Source organism: Salmo trutta, chromosome 18, assembly GCF_901001165.1.
Source record: "Salmo trutta chromosome 18, fSalTru1.1, whole genome shotgun sequence".
In the NCBI taxonomy this organism is placed as follows: Eukaryota; Metazoa; Chordata; class Actinopteri; order Salmoniformes; family Salmonidae; genus Salmo; species Salmo trutta.
The window spans coordinates 58,278,794-58,301,349 of record NC_042974.1 but is presented as its reverse complement, the minus strand read 5'-3'; the positions used below and the strand labels follow the sequence as shown (position 1 = coordinate 58,301,349).

At 44.6% G+C, this 22,556-nt stretch overlaps 1 protein-coding gene across 3 annotated transcripts in view; it reads right to left on the bottom strand.

Annotated features, from left to right (window-relative positions):
• LOC115153606 (sorting nexin-29) overlaps nt 1-22,556 on the bottom strand; it is a 155,899-nt gene that overhangs the window by 92,292 nt on the left and 41,051 nt on the right. For all 3 annotated transcript variants that reach the window (XM_029699225.1, XM_029699224.1, XM_029699226.1), the window contains one exon: nt 21,311-21,399. In XM_029699225.1, coding sequence (XP_029555085.1) covers nt 21,311-21,399 — 89 coding nt within the window. The remainder of the gene's footprint in view (nt 1-21,310; nt 21,400-22,556) is intronic.

The following is a 22,556-nucleotide window of genomic DNA, read 5'->3' as shown; positions in this document are numbered from 1 at the left end:
CTAGCTTACGTAACTAATGCAGCTGCGGTGGCTAAGAGAAGGATACGGTCGATTCAAAAAGAACACAAAGTTTCAGAGAAATGGACAGACAAGTATTTTTTGTACTGCATGATTAGGACTAGCTCACTTTGTCTTTTGTCAGAAGGCAGTCAATTGTTTTAAACAAGAACATTTAGAGCAACATTTCCAGTCACACCCTGCCCACTTTGACAAAACACATCTGCCACAAAGCAACCCCAGAAACAACAAAATAGCGCAACTCAAAGGACAGCTCAAAGGACAACAACAAATGATGGACAGTTCTAGCACTGTTGCAGAGAAAACAACAGAGGCAACATTTAAGATTGCTTGGATACTCTCGAGAAACAATAAGGCCTACACGAGAAACAAGGCGGCCTACACAGACGTGGAGATTGTCAAATAATTTTTTTGGGCCTCAGCCAAAATATTGTATGCTGAGTTCACAAAGAAGGACGCTATTTTAAAGCAAATAAGGGACAACTCTCAGACCTAACCATAACAAGACACATAGAAGACATCACTAAGCAACTGACTAAGTTTTTTAACTGTTTTAGTATTGCGCTTGACGAAAACACTGATGTAATTTCCCAATTATGTGTTTGGGTCCGCTTCCTTCAAAACGAGTCGTTCAGAGAGGAGCTTTTATGTTTACTGCCCCTTCAGGGACCAACACAAGGAGAGGATATTCTGAAAGCCCTTATTACATTTTTTGCTGATAATAATATTGACTAGTCAAATCTGCCATCTGTGTGCACTGACGGCGCCCCAAACATGCGAGGGAAGGAGAAGGGACTCATAGGCCTGATGAGAAAGAGAGTATATTCCTGGATTTGTTACGTTTCATTGTATCATTCATCAGGAAGCACTTGTGGCTAAACTCAAAGACTGAGACTTACAGAATGTGATGCAGCAAGTTGTGTGCATGGTGAACATTATTATTGCGAGGGCACTGAATCACCGGCAATTCTGCGAGTTGTTGGAGGAATACCAGACAGAATACGGTGACTTGATATTTCACAATGAGGTAAGATGGCAGAGATTTGGAAAGATTTCTCTCCTCCCTCAAATCCGTGAATTTGTTGTAAGCAAGGGGAGAAAAGCGCCAGAGCTAGATGATCCACAGTGGATATTAAAGCTGGCTTTTTTAACTGACATCACCTGAACACGGTGAATCTGCATGTGGTCACAGCATTTCAAAATAAAATCACCACAGTGTTCATATGACAGACAGTTCGTTCATTTCCCAAAACTCCGAACAGTCACCACATTCAACCCAGACAGACTGCAACATTTTAGCTATGACGCATTTGTGCGTGTGTTGGAAGAGTTGAAGTTGGAGTTTGATTCAAGGATATTATGGAGTACAAGGAGTTTTTACATTTCATTGAGAACCCCTTTCATGTGCCAGAGACTGAGATAGTGGCACTATAGGCAAATGACACATTGCAAGGTGAACTAAGATCAGGTGTTACCCATTTCTGGAGCCTTGTGTCAGACACAGATTATCCACTTCTGAAGCAGTTGGCATTTTTTGTCAGCACTTACTCATGTGAAGCAACATTTTCAACAATGAACATTGTGAAACAAAAACAGAGAAACAGACTGAGCAATACACACTGGATTGGCTCACAAGGATGGCAACAAAATAATATACATTTGGAATGAATTCAGTCAAGTAGCAGAAGGGACATTTTCGCTCATCCAACTAGAGGTAACCCTTAATATATATGGGTCTTATACATGTGATGTAGCCTATTTGATGTGTCTATACATTTGTGATGTGCTGTACATCAAATCAATTGCATGTGCTTTATTATTCTGAATTTGCTCTCAATTGACAATATTGGCGAAAAAGTACAACAAATGCCAGATCTGTGCGGCCCTCTGAATGATTGTCTCAACCCCAAAAAACAGTGAGTAACACTGCTCTATGGGATTTGTTTATTTCAGCTCATGAAACATGGTACCAACACTTCAAATGTTGCGTTTATATTTTTGTTCAGTGTATATTAAGATCCTGTTTTCCAACAGCAGCCTTTCTGATTCAGAGGGGTTGGGTTAAATGCAGAAGACACATTTCAGTTGAATGCATTCAGTTGTACAACTGACAAGGAATCCCCCTTTCCTTTCATATTTCCTGCCTTGTGTTGGCAGCCACACGTTCACTATCCACTCAAGTTTGAGGAAGTGTTGTGCTGGTATCAACAGCTGGCCCAACAGGGTTTCATATTCAAACTAACACAAATACTGAAAGGAGCTTTCACAGGCACAGACTTCTCTTACTGCGAGGATGAAAGGAACGTTGCTTTTGCCACAGCTAAAAATCCAGGTATTCTGTACCTAACTCATTCTGCTCCCTCTGTTCTCGCTCCCTCTACTTTGTTCTCACTCCCTATTTATTCTTATTTGTTCTCTCAATTCAATTCAAGGGGCTTTATTGGCATGGGAAACATATGTTAACATTGCCAAAGCAAGTGAACTAGATAATAAACAAAAGTGAAAAAAACAAATATTAACAGTTAACATTACACTCACAGAAGTTCCAAAAGAATAAAAGACATTTCAAATGTCATATTATGTGCAAATAGTTGAAGTACAAAAGGGAAAATAAACAAACATAAATATGGGTTGTATTTACAATGGTGTCTTCACTAGCTGCCCTTTTCTTGTGCCAACAGGTCACTGATCTTGCTGCTGTGATGGCACACTGTGGTATTTCACCCAATAGATATGGGAGTTTATCAAAATTGGGTTTGTTTTTTATTTCTTTGAGTGTGTAATCTGAGGGAAATATGTGTCTCTAATATGGTCATACATTGGGCAGGAGGTTAGGAAGTGCAGCTCAGTTTCCACCTCATTTTGTGGGCAGTGTGCACATAGCCTGTCTTCTCTTGAGAGCCAGGTCTGCCTACGGCCGCCATTTTCAATAGCAAGGCTATGCTCACTATGTCTGTACATAGTCAAAGCTTTCCTTAATTTAGGGTCAGTCACTCTGGCACTGTGTACTCTCTGTTTAGGGCCAAATATCATTCTTGTTTGCTCAGTTTTTTTGTTAATTCTTTCCAATGTGTCAAGTAATTATCTTTTAGTTCTCTCATGATTTGGTGTTCTCCCTCTCCACCTCTCCAGAGGCTGGTCACTCAAATCCAGCCTGACTATTAAGTCAAGAGGTCGGCCTAAAGACAAACAAGTAAATATAAAAACATTGACTCTCCCTACAACCACCATTACGTGTATTATTAATGCAGCCCATTTCAAACGGACGACAGGGATTTCATGGGCCAGTTTCTAGTGTTGAATATTTCAAATCAGAGATTTGATTTCTGTCCTATATCAAGTAATGCTTTTGAACTTGAAGCCAAACTCACTTTTTTCTGTTCCTGTCACGGTGGAAACATATGGCCATTTTTTTAGTTGGTGAACACAGCGGGAGTCTGTGAGCGGAATTGAACATTTCACACCATGGAACTCTTTCCAACTGAGATACAGTATCTTTATTATTTGGTCTCAGTTTTTAGAAGTTCTCTCATAATCCCAGTTAAAAAAATACACCTTTTTTCCAGATATTCTGCAAAGCCCTGAACATGGTGTGATATACATGAACAGAATCCAGTTGAACCAAAAGAATGATCCCTGTTCTGATGAGAAATCTGTTCATAATCCAACCCTTCATGATGTATAAACCAAAGAGCTTGGCTCAATGCCAGACTATCAAACACACTCAATTAAAACTGATAACACCGTAACAAAATGTCAGGTTTAAAAATTCATGAACATAACAAGAACTATTTTACCAACAAATCACTGATTAATACATAGAAATATAGAACAGCCAGCCCATTTCTAGAGCCAGCAGATGTAACCTATATTAGGAGTGTAACATGTACAGCATGTTTCATATTATCAGATTATGAATCACATGATGAAGCACATGTTTAATCACAGCTGCGCATTTCATTACACTCTCACAGATACAGTAAATATACAAAAGTATGTGGACACCCCTTCAAATTAGTGGATTAGGCTATTTCAGCCAAACCCGTTGCTGACAGGTGTACAAAATTGAGTACACCGCCATGCAATCTCCATAGACAAACATTGGCAGTAAAATGGCCCATACTGAAGAGCTCAGTGACTTTCAACATGGCACTGTCATAGGATGCCACCTTTCCAAAAAGGCAGATCAACAAATTTCTGCCCTGCTAGAGCTCGCCCGGTCAACTATAAGTGCTGTTATTTTGAAGTGGAAACGTCTAGGAGCAACAACGGCTCAGCCGTGAAGTGGTAGGCCACACAAGCTCACAATACAGGACCGCAGAATGCAGAATTGCATACCGCGTAAAAATCATCTGTCCTCAGTTGCAACACTCACTACTGAGTTCCAAACTGCCTCTGTTCGTCGGAAGCTTCATGAAATGGGTTTCCTTGGCTGAGCAGCCACACACAAGCCACCAATGCGCAATGCCAAGCGTCGGCTGGAGTGGTGTAAAGCTCTCCCCCATTGGACTCTGGAGCAGTGGAAATATGTTCTCTGAAGTGATTAATCATGCTTCACCATCTGCCAGTCCGATGGACGAATCTGGGTTTGGCGGATGCTAGGAGAACGCTACCTGCCCGAATGCATAGTGCCAACTGTAAAGGTTGGTGGAGGAGGAATAATGGTCTGAGGCTGTTTTTCATGGTTCGGGCTAGGCCCTTTAGTTCCAGTGAAGGGAAATCTTAAATCTACAGCATGCAATGACATTCTAGACAATTCTGTGTGTCTAACTTTGTGGCAACAGTTTGTGGAAGGATCTTTCCTGTTTCAGCATGACAATGCCCCCGTACGCAAAACGATGTCCACACAGAAATGGTTTGTCAAGATCGGTGTGGAAAAACTTGACTGCCCTGCACAGAGCCCTGAGCTCAACCCCATCGAACACCTTTGGGATGAGTTAGAACGCCGACTGCGAGCCAGGTCTAATCACCCAACATCAGTGCCCGACCTCACTAATGCTAGTGGCTGAATGGAAGCAAGTCCCCGCAGTAATGTTCCAACATCTAGTGGAAAGTCTTCCCAGAAGAGTGGAGGCTATTATAGCAGCAAAGGGGGACCAACTCCATATTAATGCCCATGATTTTTGATGAGATGTTCGATAAGCAGGTGTCTACATACTTTTAGTGATGTGACCGATTTGTAAGTCGCTCTGGATAAGAGCGTCTGCTAAATGACTTAAATGTAAATGTATATGTAGTCATCTGTGGGGGAAAAGTATGTTATACAGTCTAGTTCGACAACCTGTGTTGCATCATAGTCCAGTCAGTTACCAAAGGATCATCAGGGAACTCAGTTCTTTCAATCAGCAGTGTTCGGTCTAAACAACAGAGGGGATGGACTACCTGACCCACACCTCCCAACCCTGTCATTAACTACCTGACCCACACCTCCCAACCCCGTCATTAACTACCTGACCCACACCTCCCAACCCCGTCATTAACTACCTGACCCACACCTCCCAACCCCGTCATTAACTACCTGACCCACACCTCCCAACCCCGTCATTAACTACCTGACCCACACCTCCCAACCCCGTCATTAACTACCTGACCCACACCTCCCAACCCCGTCATTAACTACCTGACCCACACCTCCCAACCCCGTCATTAACTACCTGACCCACACCTCCCAACCCCGTCATTAACTACCTGACCCACACCTCCCAACCCCGTCATTAACTACCTGACCCACACCTCCCAACCCCGTCATTAACTACCTGACCCACACCTCCCAACCCCGTCATTAACTACCTGACCCACACCTCCCAACCCCGTCATTAACTACCTGACCCACACCTCCCAACCCCGTCATTAACTACCTGACCCACACCTCCCAACCCCGTCATTAACTACCTGACCCACACCTCCCAACCCCGTCATTAACTACCTGACCCACACCTCCCAACCCTGTCATTAACTACCTGACCCACACCTCCGAATCCTGTTATTAACTTCTGATTCACACCAGAGAGGGGGAGAAAGTGAGAGCTCGAGAAAGGGTGTGTGTGTGAGAGAGAGGGAGTGAGAGGGCTCTCTGCTCAGGTTCAGTACATTTTCCTTTCTGAGCACATGAAAAGAAAGACTCAGTTATTTATGCTTAGGTGTCTTACGGTTATCACACAGAAAAATATTCTCCTAAGAGTAAGACTCTTTTTAGGAAGTATTTTTTTTAAAGCAAAAAGGTACATAGAGATTTGCTGGAGGAGATTTTTATATTTGAAGTGCCACTTTTATAGGCGGTGCCAATCACAGCACTTCAAATAAGCCTTGAAGCAACTCTAAGCAATAGCCATCATCATCATCATCATCATAAGTGTGTCCACACTCCTTCCCTTTAAATCACTTTAGAAGTAGACTAAAGTGAATCCACAGGGAGGGGCAAGCAGCATGGTCTCTTCAAGAATTCATTATCACATATCTTTGAGTCCCTGTGTGACAAGTATTGGACCAGTTGGGCGCCACGGCGAGCACCAATCAGCTTTGATCACTGTCTCCGCCCAGCCGAGCATAGCCTCTGACGTCTCTGTGACATCACTAAGTCCGACCACCTGGCGAGCTGCCCCAGAGTGCTTTGCAGTGGCACCGTGCAAGGGCCTCTGAAGTTGAATTTAAATCTGAGATCGGCAGATGACTGCAAGTGGCTGAAATGTTCAGCTGTCGCTGTGATTTAAAACACTGTCTTGGAAGACACACGCAGACAGACACACACACTTGACCCCAAAAAAACATCTGGGTCAGATGGTTTAGACGCTTTCTTCTTTAAGGTTGCTGCCCCTATCATCACCAAGCCCATCTCTGACCTTTTTAACCTGTCCTCTCTGGGGAGGTTCCCATTGCTTGGAAGGCACCTACGGTGCATCCATTATTTAAAGGGGGAGATCAAGCTGATCTTAACTGTTATAGGCCAATTTCTAATTTGCCATGTTTATCAAAAGTTATGGAAAAACTTGTCATCATCAACTGGCTGGCTTTCTTGAAGTCTAAAGCATTCTCTCTGGTATGCAATCTGGTTTCCGCTTAAGTTATGGATGTGTCACTGCAACCTTAAAGGTCCTCAATGATGTCACCATTGCCCTTGTTTCTATGCAATGTTGTGCTGCTATTTTGACTTGGCCAAAGCTTTTGATACGGTAGACCATTCCATTCTTGTGGGGTGGCTAAGGAGTATTGGTGTCTCTGAGGGGTCTTTGGCCTGGTTTGCTAACTACCTCTCTCAAAGAGTGCAGTGTGTAACGTCAGAGCATCTGCTGTCTCAGCCACTGCCTGTCACCAAGGGAGTACCCAAAGGCTCAATCCTAGGCCCCAAGCTCTTCTCAATTTACTCAACATAGCGCAGGCAGTAGGAAGCTCTCTCATCCATTTATATGCAGATGATAGTCTTATACTCAGCTGGCCCCTCCCCAGATGTTATGTTAAATGCTCTACAACAAAGCTTTCTTAGTGTCCAACAAGCTTTCTCTACTCTAAACATTGTTCTGAACACCTCCAAAACAAAGGTCATGTGGTTTGGTAAGAAGAATGCCCATTTCCCAACATGTGATTACTACCTCTGAGGGTTTAGAGCTTGAGGTAGTCACCTCATACTAGTACATGGGAGTATGGCTAGATGGTTCACTGTCCTTCTCTCAGAACATATCAATGCTGCAGGCTAAAGTTACATTTAGACTTGGTTTCCTCTACCGTAAATTGTTCCTATTTCACCCCAGCTGCCAAACTAACCCTAATTCAGATGACCATCCTTCCCATGCTAGATTACGGAGACATAATTTATAGATCTGCAGGTAAGGGTGCTCTCGAGTGGCTAGATGTTCTTAACCATTCGGCCATCAGATTTGCCACCAATGCTCCTTATAGGACACATCATTGCACTCTATACTCCTCTGTAAACTGGTCATCTCTGTATACCCGTCGCAAGACCCACTGGTTGATGCTTATTTATTAAAAGCCTCTTAGGCCTCACTCCCCCCATCTGAGATACCTACTGCAGCCCTCATCCTCCACATACAACACCCATTCTGCCAGTTACATTCTGTTAAAGGTCCCCAAAGCACACACACATCTCTGGGTCACTCCTCTTTTCAGTTCACTGCAGCTAGCGACTGGAACGAGCTGCAAAAAACACTCTACCTGGACAGTTTTATCTCCATCTCTTCATTCAAAGACTCAAATCATGGACACTCTTACTGACAGTTGTGGCTGCTTCACGTGATGTATTGTTGTCTCTCCCTTCTTGACTTTTGTGCTGTTGTCTGCGCCCAATAATGTTTGTACCATGTTTTGTGCTGCTACAACGTTGTGCTGTTGCCATGATGTGTTTCTACCATGTTGTTGTCATGTATTTTTTATTTAATTTCTAATCCCAGCCCCGTCATTGTAAATAATAATTTGTTCTTAACGGACTTGCCCAGTTAACTAAAGGTTCAATGAAAAAATAAAAGAGCACACACACACACACACACAGCGAGAGTACATACAAACAAACAGAGTAGACACACAAACACAGAGTACATGCACACAAACGCACCATTGAATTGGTTCCTTCACACACACACACACACACACACACACACACACCACCCAGTGACTTTATGACAAGGACAAAACAAGTGGAGCAAAAAAGATCCTACCTGTCTACACTACGGTTTCCCTCATCTGTATCATTTATTTCACCTTTATTTAACCAGATAGGCCAGTTGAGAACAAGTTCTCATTTACAACTGCAGCCTGGCCAAGATAAAGCAAAGCAGTGCGACTAAAACAACAGCACAGAGTTACACATGGGATAGACAAATGTACAGTTAATAACAGTTAATAACACAATAGAAAAATCTATATAGAGTGTGTGCAAATGTAGTAAGATTAGGGCGGTAAGGCAAATAGACCATAGTGGCAAAATAATTACAATTTAGCAATTAAACACTGGAGTGATAGATGTGCAGAAGATGAATGTGCAAGTAGAGACACTGGGGTGCAAAGGAGCAAGATAAATAAATAACAATATGGGGTTGAGGTAGTTGCTTAAAGTTAGTGAGGGAGATATGAGTTTCCAGCTTCAGAGATTTTTGCAATTCGTTCCAGTCATTGGCAGCAGAGAATTGGAAGGCAGCCAAAGGAGTAGTTGGCTTTGGGGATGACCAGTAAAATATACCTGCTGGAGCGCATGCTACAGGTGGGTAATGCTATGGTGACCAGTGAGCTGAGATAAGGCGGGGCTTCACCTAACAAAGACTTAGATGACCTGGGGCCAGTGGGTTTGGCGATGAATATGAAGCGAGGGCCAGCCAACGAGAGCATACAGGTCGCAGTGGTGGGTAGTATATGGGGCTTTGGTGACAAAATGAATGGCACTGAGAGTGTTGGAGGCTATTTTGTAAATGACATCGCCGAAGTCAAGGATCGGTAGGATAGTAAGTTTTACGAGGGTATGTTTGGCAACATGAGTGAAGGATGCTTTGTTGCGAAATAGGAAGCTGATTCAATTTTGTATTGGAGATGCTTAATGTGAATCTGGAAGGAGAGTTTACAGTCTAACAAGACACCTAGGTATTTGTAATTGTCCACATATTCTACAAGTCAGAATCGTCCAGAGTAGTGACGTTAGACGGGTGGGTGGGAGGATGCGGGCAGCAATCGGTTGAAGAGCATGCATTTAGTTTTACTTGCATTTAAGAGCAGTTGGAGGCCACGGAAAGAGTGTTGTATGGCATTGAAGCTTGTCTGGAGGTTTGTTAACACAGTGTCCAAAGAAGGGCCAGATGTATACAGAATGGTGTCATCTGAGTAGAGATGGATCAGAGAATCACCAGCAGCAAGAGCGACATCATTGATATATACAGAGAAAAGAGTCGGTCTGAGAATTGAACCTTGTGGCACCCCCATAGAGACTGCCAGAGGTCCGGACAACAGGCCCTCCGATTTGACACACTGAACTCTATCTGAGAAGTAGTTGGTGAACCAGGCGAGGCAATCATTTGAGAAACCAAGGCTGTCGAGTCTGCCAATAAGAATGTGGTGATTGACAGAGTCGAAAGCCTTGGCCAGGTCGATGAATACGGCTGCACAGTATTGTCTCTCGATGGCGGTTATGATATCATTTAGGACCTTGAGCGTGGCTGAGGTGCACCCATGACAAGCTCCGAAACCAGATTGCATAATAGAGAAGGTACGGTGGGATTCTAAATGGTTGGTGATCTGTCAAAGACTTTAGAAAGGCAGGGTAGGATAGATATAGGTCTGTAACAGTTTGTGTCTTGAGTGTCGCAGCAGCTTTCCAATCTTTAGGGATCTCAGACGATACGAATGAGACGTTGAACAGGCTAGTAATAGGGGTTTCAACAATTGCTGCAAATAATTTTAGAAAGAGAGGGTCCAGATTGTCTAGCCCAGCTGATTTGTAGGGGTCCAGATATTGCAGCTCTTTCACAACATCAGCTATCTGGATTTGGGAAAAGGAGAAAAGGCTTGGGCAAGTTGCTGTGGGGGGTGCAGAGCTGTTGGCCGAGGTAGGGGTAACCAGGTGGAAAGCATGGCCAGCCATAGAAAAATGCTTATTGAAATTATCGGTTATCGTAGATTTATCGGTGGTGACAGTGTTTCCTAGCCTCAGTGCAGTGGGCAGCTGGGAGGAGGTGCTCTTCTTCTCCGTGGACTTTACAGCGTCCCAGAAGTTTTTGGAGTTTGTGCTACAGGACGCAAAATTCTGTTCGAAAAAGCTAGCCTTTGCTTTTCTAACTGCCTGTGTATATTGGATCCTAACTTCCCTGAAAAGTTGCATATCGCGGGGGATATTCGATGCTAATGCAGTACGCCACAGGATGTTTTTGTGCTGGTCAAGGGCAATCAAGTCTGGAGTGAACCAAGGGCTATATCTGTTCTTAGTTCACATTTTTTGGAATGGGGCATGCTTATTTCAGATGGTGAGCAAAGCACTTTTAAAGAATAACCAGGCATCCTCTACTGACGGAATGAGGTCAATATCCTTCCAGGATACCCGGGCCAGGTTGATTAGAAAGACCTGCTCACTGAAGTGTTTTAGGGAGCGTTTGACAGTGATGAGGGGTGGTCGTTTGAACACGGACCCATTACAGATGCAGGAAATGAGGCAGTGATCGCTGAGATCCTGGTTGAAGACAGCAGAGGTGTATTTGGAGGGCGAGTTAGTTAGGATGACATCTATGAGGGTGCCCATGTTTACGGATTTAGGGTTGTACCTGGTAGGTTCCTTGATAATTTGTGTGAGATTGAGGGCATCTAGCTTAGATTGTAGGACGGCCGGGATGTTAAGCACATCCCAGTTCATGTCACCTATCAATACAAACTCTGAAGATAAATGGGGGGCAATCAATTCACATATGGTGTCCAGGGCACAGCTGGGGGTTGATGGGGGTCTATAACAAGCGTCAACAGTGAGAGACTTATTTCTGGAAAGGTGGATTTTTAAAAGTAGAAGCTCAAACTGTTTGGGCACAGCCCTGGATAGCATGACAGAACTCTGCAGGCTCTCTCTGCAGTAGATTGCAACTCCACCCCCTTTGACAGTTCTATCTTGGCGGAAAATGTTGTAGTTGGGGATGGAAATATCAGAATTTTTAGTGGCCTTCCTAAACCAGGATTCAGACATGGCTAGGACATCAGGGTTGGTGGAGTGTGCTAAAGCAGTGAATAAAACAAACTTAGGGAGGAGGCTTCTGATGTTAACATGCATGAAACCAAGGCTTTTACGGTTACAGAAGTCAACAAATGATAGCGCCTGGGGAATAGGAGTCGAACTGGGGGCTACAGGGCCTGGGTTACATCACCAGAGGAGGAGTAGGATAAGGGTATGGTTAAAGGCAATAAGAACTGGTCGTCTAGTGCGTTGGGACAGAGATTAAAAGGAACAGATTTCTGGGCATGGTGGAAAAGACTCAGGGCATAATGTACAGACAATGGGATGGTAGGATGTGAGTACAGTGGAGGTAAACCTAGGCGTTTAGTGATGATGAGAGAGGTTTCCTCTCTGGAGGCACCAGTTTATTTCACCTTTATTTAACCAGGTAGGCTAGTTGAGAACAAGTTCTCATTTAGCCAGGTCAGGTCTCCGCATGTGTGTGGGGTGGGACAAAAGAGCTATCGAAGGCATTTTGAGCGGGACTGAGGGCTATACAGTGAAATAAAACAATAAGAACTAGCCGAGACAGCAGTAGACAAGGCATATTGACATTAGAGAGAGGCATAATGCAATCACAGGTGTTGATCAGGAGAGCTAAGACAACAACGGGTAAATGGCGATGAATGGGCAGAGCGGGTCAGTTAGGTACGTACAGGACCTGAGTTTGAGGCTGGGGCCGACAGGTAAACAAAATGAAGTACCGTGTTATTGAAACAGGACAGGGGGCATCAGCTGTGTAGCCGAGTGATCATAGGGTCAAAAGAGCAGCAATAGGTGAATAGTGTTTGGCCCTCCTCTCCTCTGCAGTATCAATGGGAGCTGTGTGTTTTATCAGTCTGGGCAGTCATGTAGTAAATGACTGGCTACCCTTTTAATACACTAGACTGGAGCCAGATGTAATCCCTTCATGTGTGTTTCCCTGCAGAAGCCTGAAGCCCTCTCCTCTCAATCATCTCCCCCTCAGCCAACCCCTCTGCCCCCTCACCTTTACTGAAGCCCTTAACCTCTTGACGGTCGTCTAGGATAGGGGGCGCTACAGCGATTTTTGAAAAAAAATCGTGCCCATTTTAAAACGGCCTCCTACTCAAACTCAGACGCTAGGATATGCATATAATTAATACTTGTGGATAGAAAACACCCTAAAGTTTCTAAAACTGTTTGAATGGTGTCTGTGAGTATAACAGAACTCATATGGCAGTCAAAACCCCGAGACCGATCGTAACAGGATGTGGAATTCTGAATTGCGGACTCAACTTCAGCACCTTGCCTATAAATCACACCGTGAGCAATGGTTCATTGAGCACTTCCTATTGCTTCCACTAGATGTCCCCAGTCTTCACAAAGTGATTTGAGCCTTCTACTGTGAAAACTGAATGAATGAGACGCAGTGGAACGTGGTCACACGGAGAGGGCCATCACCATTATGACGCCGGCGCCCCTGGCTACCATCCCCTTTCGAAACGTTTTGAAACACAATGCAATCGTCCCCCTTGAATCTTATTGGAACTCTGGTTGAAAAAGGCCCTAAAGATTTATGTTATACAACGTTTGACATGTTTGAACGAACCTAAATTAAAAAATAAATAAAAAATTGTTGAGAGAGAAGTCCCGCAGCCGACGGAAGTTTTGGAGCAGCCTTCAGAACGCGCTAACAAGAACAAGCTATTGGGACGTAAAGGATTAACTTTTTCGAACGAAAATACATTTGTTGTGGACCTGGGATTCCTGGAAGTGCTTTCTGATAAAGATAATCAAAGGTAAGGGATTATTGACAATAGTATACAAGAGTAGATTTGATATGCGATTGTTCCAAGATGGCGCTGACCTGTAACGGTAGCTTATTTTTCTGAGTATCACATCCCCTTTTATCGCAAAGTGTGATTACCCAGTAAAGTTATTTTTAAATCTGGCATTACAGGTGCTTTCAAGAGATATTTATCTATAAATCTTAGAATGACAATATTACATTTTAAAAATGTTTTCGAATAGTAATTTAGTAAATTGTAGCGCTGTTTCACCGGATGCATTTGAGGGAAAATAGTTAGTCAACGCCACGCGCCGATGTAAAATGCTGTTTTTATATATAAATATGAACTTTATCGAACAAAGGAATGCATGTATTGTGTAACATGATGTCCTAGGTGTGTCATCTGATGAAGATTGTCAAAGGTTAGTGCTGCATTTAGCTGTTTTTTGGTTATTTGTGATGCATGTGGTTGGTCGGAAAATGGCTATGTGGCTACTTTTACGATATACTCCTCTAACATAATGTAATGTTTTGCTTTTGCTGTAAAGCCTTTTTGAAATCGGACAACGTGGTTCGATTCAGGAGAGGTGTATCTATAAAACGATATAACATAGTCCTATATTAGAAAAAAAAAATAATAATAAATAAAATTGTTATGCTAATGGCGATAGGATTTTTCGCTGGATGGCCCGACCAGGGGTTAATGAGATTGGTCAGGTAGGGTGGTGCAGTACATTATGAGTCAGATGTGATCGTTAATTAAGTGATGAGACCTGCTGCTCCGCCCCCTTCTTGCTGACCATCTGGGCTCGTCAGTCTCGGTCACACCCCTCCAACGCTCAGACAACCCCCCCAAACGCTCAGACAACAACACCCCCCCCCCCCCCCCCAACGTTCACAAACCCCCAACGCTCACACCTTCTGGTTTAATAAACCAGCCTCTCACACCTCTCTTCTCGCAACTACCAAATACAAAAACTATATGTTTGATGAAGACCTATCCAAGCAAAACCAGATACACACACCTACTCATAAAACACACACTCAACACCACTGGCTCCATGGCACAAATCCCAGTCTCACCTACACACACCTTCTGTTTAATAAACACTCGTCCCATCCCAACCTCCAGGAGCTGACGGTCACCATAAACACCATTACACATACGTGGGCGCACACAAACACACACACCACGACGGCTGCTGCTGACCCTACGGCTCTGAGGAAGGACAGATAAATACGTCAGTGTGTGTGTGTGTAATGAATTAGTAACATGGTGTTATTAACATTTCTCTGGCAGCCTGAGTCGCGTAGGTGGAAAATGCGGCTGGTTGCTTCACTCATTAGGTAGCATGTCTGTCTGTCAAATGAGCAGGAGAAGTGACGACTCCACTATGTGTTGATTCATGTTTTAATCACCGCCGTATTAAAGTGTATGAAGTGAGACGCTTTATTAGACTAATCTAGCAGGGGTCAGAGAGAGCCTGAATCAAATTTCGGAGAAAAGGAGGAAATATGAATTTCAGATGAATGTGTTAAATGTAAACAGGAAGGAAGGAGAGAATAAAAAAGATTACATGAAGGAGCTTGAATCCTGACCTACAGCCAGAGAAAGTTGACCCCCATTTATCATGCCTTTGTGACCAGCGTTTCACGGTTTATTAGTACTGGATTTTGCTTACTTGATTGTATTTGATACTTGAAAGTTTGGGGAATCACTGCAAAAATGCTGCATCTCTAAAGCCTACAGCGAGCTAAGCATTCTGTATAGAAATACAGTGTTCATATTTATTGCAAACTCAGAAATTGAAGTATATCGGAAGAGAATATACACCGTACTAATGATACCATACGCTGACTCATCCCATAACCATACATAATGATATACATGGGAACAGTTTGCTGTGCTTTCCCTTCACACCACGTTCAATCAGTCACACAGCAATAACACAGACACCGTGACACAAACACACCCCCAATCTGCGACAACAGCTGGGGACAATCCAAACAAACGTGGATAGACGAGACATCAGCAGGAGGGAAGAGAAAACAGTGTTGGAGTTTATCCAGAGCGGAAAGCTGTTTCAGAGGGGTTGTTAGTAGCCTGTCTCTGCCTGAGCTGCGTTCAGAAGATCACATCTGTATTGAGCTGTATCATCAGAGGAGTTTCAAAAGGCTGTGCGATGATCAGGCAAACAGCGTTGACAGGACATGATGAAACAAAGCATGCATTGTAGCGCTTGTGTATCAATTCAGTGTTTCCCCTGTCGTCTCTTTCAGCTGCAACTCAACACCAAAGCCTGATGGAGTATGGCACATCATTAGCAATAGGGACTGAAGGGATGCAGGTGGAAATCATTTAGACTCAGAATGCCTGTCTTCTACACTTTAGACAGACAGAGACAGATACACAAAGAGAGGGAGAAGAACAGGCGAAAGAGAACAAGGGAAAGCCAAATTGGGATATTTACATCAAGAGCGTCACTATGTACACTGTGTGGCCTGACTCCACTGGGGACCATGAAAGGCTGAGGAGGATTGTGGGTAATTCACAAGGCGGCGGCTGTGCAGAGGCCCTTAATTAGTGTGGAAACTCTGTCAGGATTCTACAGCCTTCCGGAAATCCATTCATCATTCCATGTTGTCAGTGTCCCAGAGCATTGCTCTGTGTGTCACCATAGACAAACATCCATGTTGGAGATTTGACGACTCTGACTGCTAGAGTCGTTACTGAGACCTGAGAGATGAGGTGCAATGTGTCTGGGATGTTTTTCTAACCCTTGTGTGCATGTTTCCCCTTAAGTAGTGCCAGAAGCCAAGTCAAAGAAAAAAACATTGCATTAAAACCAACCAATACATTCAAACCAACAAACTAGAATAAAAAGTATTACCCCCACGCAGGAGGTCTGTCAATTACAGCTGTCCCACACAGTGCCTGTCAATCCTGGCCATGTATATTTGACACTTACACAAAAGCAATGCTCCTGATATCCTAGGCATCTCTGTGCCTTACAGGTGTCCCACACACACTGTGTGGGACACCTGAGGAGAATCTCTGTCGCTGTAGGAGGGTCATGGCTAGAAGGGATACAGCTTCTCAAATGAATGTCAAAAGTAGAAATATTTTAAACTCTTTTCCTAACGTAAACTAAATATCCTAACCTGCTATTTAAATAATCCTAACCTGCTGCATAAATTCAAATAAAATAAAATGTTATTGCTCACACACAGATAAACTCAGCAAAAAAAGAAACGTTCCTTTTTCAAGACCCTGTCTTTCAAAGATAATTCTTAAAAATCCAAATAACTTTACAGAGCTTCATTGTAAAGGGTTTAAACATTGTTTCCCATGCTTGTTCAATGAACCATAAACAATTAATGAACATGCACCTGTGGAACAGTCGTTAAGACACTAACAGCTTACAGACGGTAGGCAATTAAGGTCACAGTTATGAAAACGTAGGACACTAAAGAGGCCTTTCTACTGACTCTGAAAACACCAAAAGAAAGATTCCCAGGGTCCCTGCTCAGCTGCGTGAACGTGCCTTAGGCATGCTGCAAGGAGGCATGAGGACTGCAGATGTGGCCAGGGCAATAAATTGCAATGTCCGTACTGTGAGACGCCTAAGACAGCGCTACAGGGAGACAGGACGGACAGCTGATCGTCCTCGCAGTGGCAGACCACGTGTAACAACACCTGCACCGGATCGGTACATCCGAACATCACACCTGCGGGACTGGTACAGGATGGCAACAACAACTGCCCGAGTTACACCAGGAACGCACAATCCCTCCATCAGTGCTCAGACTGTCTGCAATAGGCTGAGAGCAGCTGGACTGAGGGCTTGTAGACCTGTTGTAAGGCAGGTCCTCACCAGACATCACCAGCAACAACGTCACCTATGGGCACAAACCCACCGTCGCTGGACCAGACAGGACCGGCAAAAAGTGCTCTTCACTGACGAGTCGCGGTTTTGTCTCACCAGGGGTGATGGTCGGATTTGCGATTATCGTCAAAGGAATGAGCGTTACACCGAGGCCTGTACTCTGGAGCGGGATCAATTTGGAGGTGGAGGGTCCGTCATGGTCTGGGGCAGTGTGTCACAGCATCAGTGGACTGAGCTTGTTGTCATCGCAGGCAATCTCAACGCTGTGTGTTACAGGGAAGACATCCCTCATGTGGTACCTTTCCTGCAGGCTCATCCTGACATGACCCTCCAGCTTGAAAATGCCACCAGCCATACTGCTCATTCTGTGCGTGATTTCCTGCAAGACAGGAATATCAGTGTTCTGCCATGGCCAGCAAAGAGCCTGGATCTCAATCCCATTGAGCACGTCTGGGACCTGTTGGATCAGAGGGTGAGGGCTTAATGCAGCTGGTGGCCACAACAGATACTGACTGTTACTTTTGATTTTGACCCCCCCCCTTTGTTCAGGGACACATTATTCCATTTCTATTAGTCATATGTCTGTGGAACTTGTTCAGTTTATGTCTCAGTTGTTGAATCTTATGTTCATACAAATATTTACACATGTTAAGTTTGCTGAAAATAAACGCAGTTGATAGTGAGAGGACGTTTCTTTTTTTGGTGAGTTTATGAGATGAGTAAAGCAGTATGTAAACATTAAAGTGACTAGTGTTTGATTATTAAAGTGGCCAGTGATTCCATGTCTATGTATATAGGGCAGCAGCCTCTAAGGTGTAGGGTTGAGTAGCCGGGTGGTAGCCGGCTAGTGACGGCTATTTAAACAGTCTGATGGCCTTGAGATTGAGAGACTGAAAAACAGCTTCTGTCCCTGCTTTAGTGCACCTGTACTGACCTCGCCTTCTGGATGATAGCAGGGTGAACAGGCCGTGGCTCAGGTGGTTGTTGTCCTTGATGATCTTTTTGGCCTTCCTGTGACATTGGGGGCTGTAGGTGTCCTGAAGGGCAGTATGTTTGCCCCTGGTGATGCGTTGGGCAGACCGTACCAACCTCTGGAGAGATCTCCAGTTGCAGTTTACGTACCAGGCGGTGATAGAGCCCGACAGGATGCTCTCAATTGTGCAGCTGTAAAAGTTTGAGGGTCTTAGGGGCCGAGCTGAATTTCTTCAGCCTCCTGAGGTTGAAGAGGCGCTGTTGCGCCTTCTTCACCACACTGTCTTTGAGGGTGGACCATTTCAGTTCGTCAGTGATGTGTATGCCGAGGAACTGGAAGCTTTCCACCTTTTCTACTGTGGTCCCGTCGATGTGGATAGAGGCGTGCTCCCTCTGCTGTTTCCTGAAGTCCACGATCAGCGCCTTCATTTTCTTGACGTTGAGGGAGAGGTTATTTTCCTGGCACCACTCCGCCAGAGCCCTCACCTCCTCCCTGTAGGCTGTCTCGTAATTGTTGGTAATCAGGCCTACTATTGTTGTGTCGTCTGCAAACTTGATGATTGAGTTAGAGGCGTGCATGCCCACGCAGTCATGGGTGAACAGGGAGTACAGGAGGGGGCTGAGCGCACACCCTTGTGGGACCCCTGTGTTGAGGATCAGCAAAGTGGAGGTGTTGTTTCCTACCTTCACCACCTGGGGGTCGCCAGTCAAGAGGTACAGGACCCAGTTCCAAAAGGCAGGGTTGAGACCCAGGGTCCCAAGTTTAATGATGAGCTTGTAGGGTACTATGGTGTTGAAGGCTGAGCCATAGTCAATGAACAGCCTTCTGACGTAGGTCTTCCTCTTGTCCATATGGGATAGGGCGGTGTGCAGTGCGATGGCATCATCTGTGGAGCTATTGGGGCGGTATGCAAATTGAAGTGGGTCTAGGGTGTCAGGTAAGGAGATGATATGATCTTTAAACTAACCTCTCAAAGCACTTCATGATGACAGAAGTGAGTGCTACGGGGTGATATTCATTTAGTTCAGTTACACTTACTTTCTTGGACACAGGAACAATGGTGGACATCTTAAAGCAAGTGGGGACCACATACTTGCATAGGGAGAGATTGAATATGTCTGTAAATACTTCAGCCATCTGGTCTGCGCATGCTCTGAGGACGCAGCTAGGGATGCCGTCTGGGCTGGCAGCCTTGCGAGGGTTAACACGCTTAAATTACTTACTCACGTCGGCCACGGAGAACACGAGCCCACAGTCCTTGGGAGCGGTTCGCGTCGGTGGCACTATGTTATCCTCAAAATGGGCAAAGGTGTTTAGCTTGTCTGGGAGCAAGACGGTGTCCGGGACGTGGCTGGATTTCCCTTTGTAATTCATGAGTGTTTGTAGACCCTGCCACAAACGTCTCATGGTTGAGCCGTTGAATTGCGATTCCACTTTGTCTCTGTACTGACGGTTTGCCTGTTTGATTGCCTTACGGAGGGAATAACTACCCTGTTTGTATTCAACCATATTCCCAGTCACTTTGCCATGGTTAAATGCGTTGGTTAGCGCTTTCAGTTTTGCGAAAGCTGCTATCTAGCCAAGAGAGGAGTAAAATGGAGTCGTGATCTGATTTGCCAAAGGGAGGGCAGGGGAGGTCCTTGTAGGCGTTTTGAAAAGGCGAGTAGCAGTTATCTAATGGTTTTCCTAATTGAGTACTACAGTCAATGTGTTGATAAAACTTGTCGTTTTTTCCTCATTTGTTTTGTTAAAATCCCCAGCTACAATAAACGTGGCCTCAGGATATGTGGTCACCAGTTTGCATAAAGTCCAGCGTAGTTCCTTGAGGGCCGTCATGGTATCGGCATGAGGGGGAATATACACGGCTGTGACTGTAACAGAAGAGAATTCTCTTGGAAGGTAACATGGTCAGCATTTGATTGTAAAGTGTTCTAGGTTGGGTAAATAAAATAATTTCTGTACGTTATCACAATCACACCATGAGCAGTTAATCATGAAACATACATCCCTGCCTTTCTTCCCGGTGAGTTCTTTATTTATGTCTGTGCGATGAACTGAGAACCCAGCTGGCTGTATGGATCGGGACAGTATATCCTGAGAGCCATGATTCCATGAAACAGAGTATGTTACAGTCCCTGATGTCTCTCTGGAAAGAGATCCTCGCCCTGAGCTCGTCTACTTTATTGTCCAGAGACTGAACATTAGGAAGTAATATACTCGGAAGTGGTGGATGGTGTGCCTGCCTCCTGAGTCGGACTAGAAGTCCACTCCGAATACCTCTCCTCTGCCAGTGGCGTCTTGGAGCAGCCTCTGGGATAAGTTCAATTGCCCTGGGGTGTTCGAACAAAGGTTCTAATTCGGGAAAGTCGTATTCCTGTTCGTAATGCTGGTGAGTTACCGCCACTCTGATATCCAAAAGTTATTTCCGGCTGTATGTAATAACACAAAAAAACTTTCTGGGCTAATAATGTAAGAAATATAACACAAAAATAAAAATGCAACATTGCTTAGGTGCTAGAAGCAGAGCTGCCATGTCTGACGGCGTCATCTTGCTGTGAAAAGTCAAATCTGACAAAAGCTGTATCCCATCTAGTCAAAACCATGTAGGAGGGAGATAGTGTCCACAGAAACCGAGATCAGTACTGATAACCAGTCTCTACCCCGAAAATGTCATTAGGCATTCTGTCTCCCTAAATTGCCATGTCCATTCCGTTTGCCTTTGATATAACAGTCTTATATCTGTACCCTTTGCACAGCGTGGATATATCCCCAAGCAACAGGAGAGAAAGCCACTTTAATCCAAATTCCACAAAATTACTAAGTAACAAAGGGGGGACTAATTATGTTTCATAAAGGCATGTCTCAAACCAGGCTTATTATTCAGTTACTACATCCTTGAGTGGTGGCTCAACACTGACCTTGTCATGCATAAGAGAATACATTTTTCCTGCCCTGTTTAGATATGGAGCACTGAGCGAGCGTGCGTGGTGTCTTACCGGTGTCATTGCCCTGGCTCCCCTCTCTCTTCAGCATCTGAACAGCCCCCACATATTTCTTCAGCTGGACCTTGAGGACCTCGTTCTCTCTGCAGACACAGACACACAACAGAATCAAGGCCCAGAGAGAGAGAAAGCGCATCAGACTGGACCAGTAAGTGTGTGTGTGAGTGTGTGTGTAAACCTCAAGGCTTACAGCCTTCTAAACCCCAGCCTAACTCTGGAGCAGGATTATACATGCAGCCTTACAGGTTTCATGTGATTGTTTACTGTCACTACAGACTCTATGCACAAGGGAGGCACAAGCGTGTGTATGCTCAGAAGAAGTGTGTGTGTAGCGGTACGTGTGTTTACGGGGCCTGTGCGGACGCTTACTGTTGGTTTTGGGGGGGAAATCAGAATCTAAGAGAATTACGGTGCTGTTAACAACAACAACAACCCCTGCCTTCCTTCCCTGCTCTCATTGTACCCTGCTTATCGCCTCCCATTCCACCCCACAAAGGACACCCGGGACGGGAGAGCTCAAAAAGCCGGCTGATGAGCTCTCGGAGGGACGATAGGGCCGTTGTTATCCGAGTTGGCAAGCTGAGACACAATTCCGGTGCGATTTAATTAAAGGTAATAAATGTCTGGCGTTCCAGAGGCAAGGGAGGGGATTCCACGGCTCAGGTGTGCCTCATTGATCACTCCCAATGTGCCCTCCTGCTACGGAACAGGCAGGTTAGCATTCCCGCGTGGACGCGCGCGGTTACAGTGTTTTTCCCTAAGATTTTAACCACAGAATTTCCTGCAATTCTACACATTTTGCCATGGCTTACACCGTGTTCTTATGCTTAGTGACTATAACAGATTCTCTCTGACCGTCTAGTTTTTATTGGCGACTGTTAGTTATCAAAGATGATCTTATTTAAAAATATATAGCGCCTTTATCTTTTCTACATATTTTTTGTTTTACACACTAACCAGACCACCCACGTTGCGTGCGTGACCGTTGCAAAATAAATGTTCACAAACAGTACATGTTATTGAATCATTTCATCCAAACTGCTGGTGTGTCTCAACAGGCGTCTGCATAGCCAGGCACTGAAATATAACTTAGAACCTGGTTCCATTTTAGAGGCTTGATGCGCTGCAAGTCCCGCCTCTCTACTCATTGGTTTTTACAAGCATATACCCATGTGGGTGATTGAGAGATGAATGAGGTCCACACTGCAGTCCAGTTGATGGCGATAATGCACCGTAAATT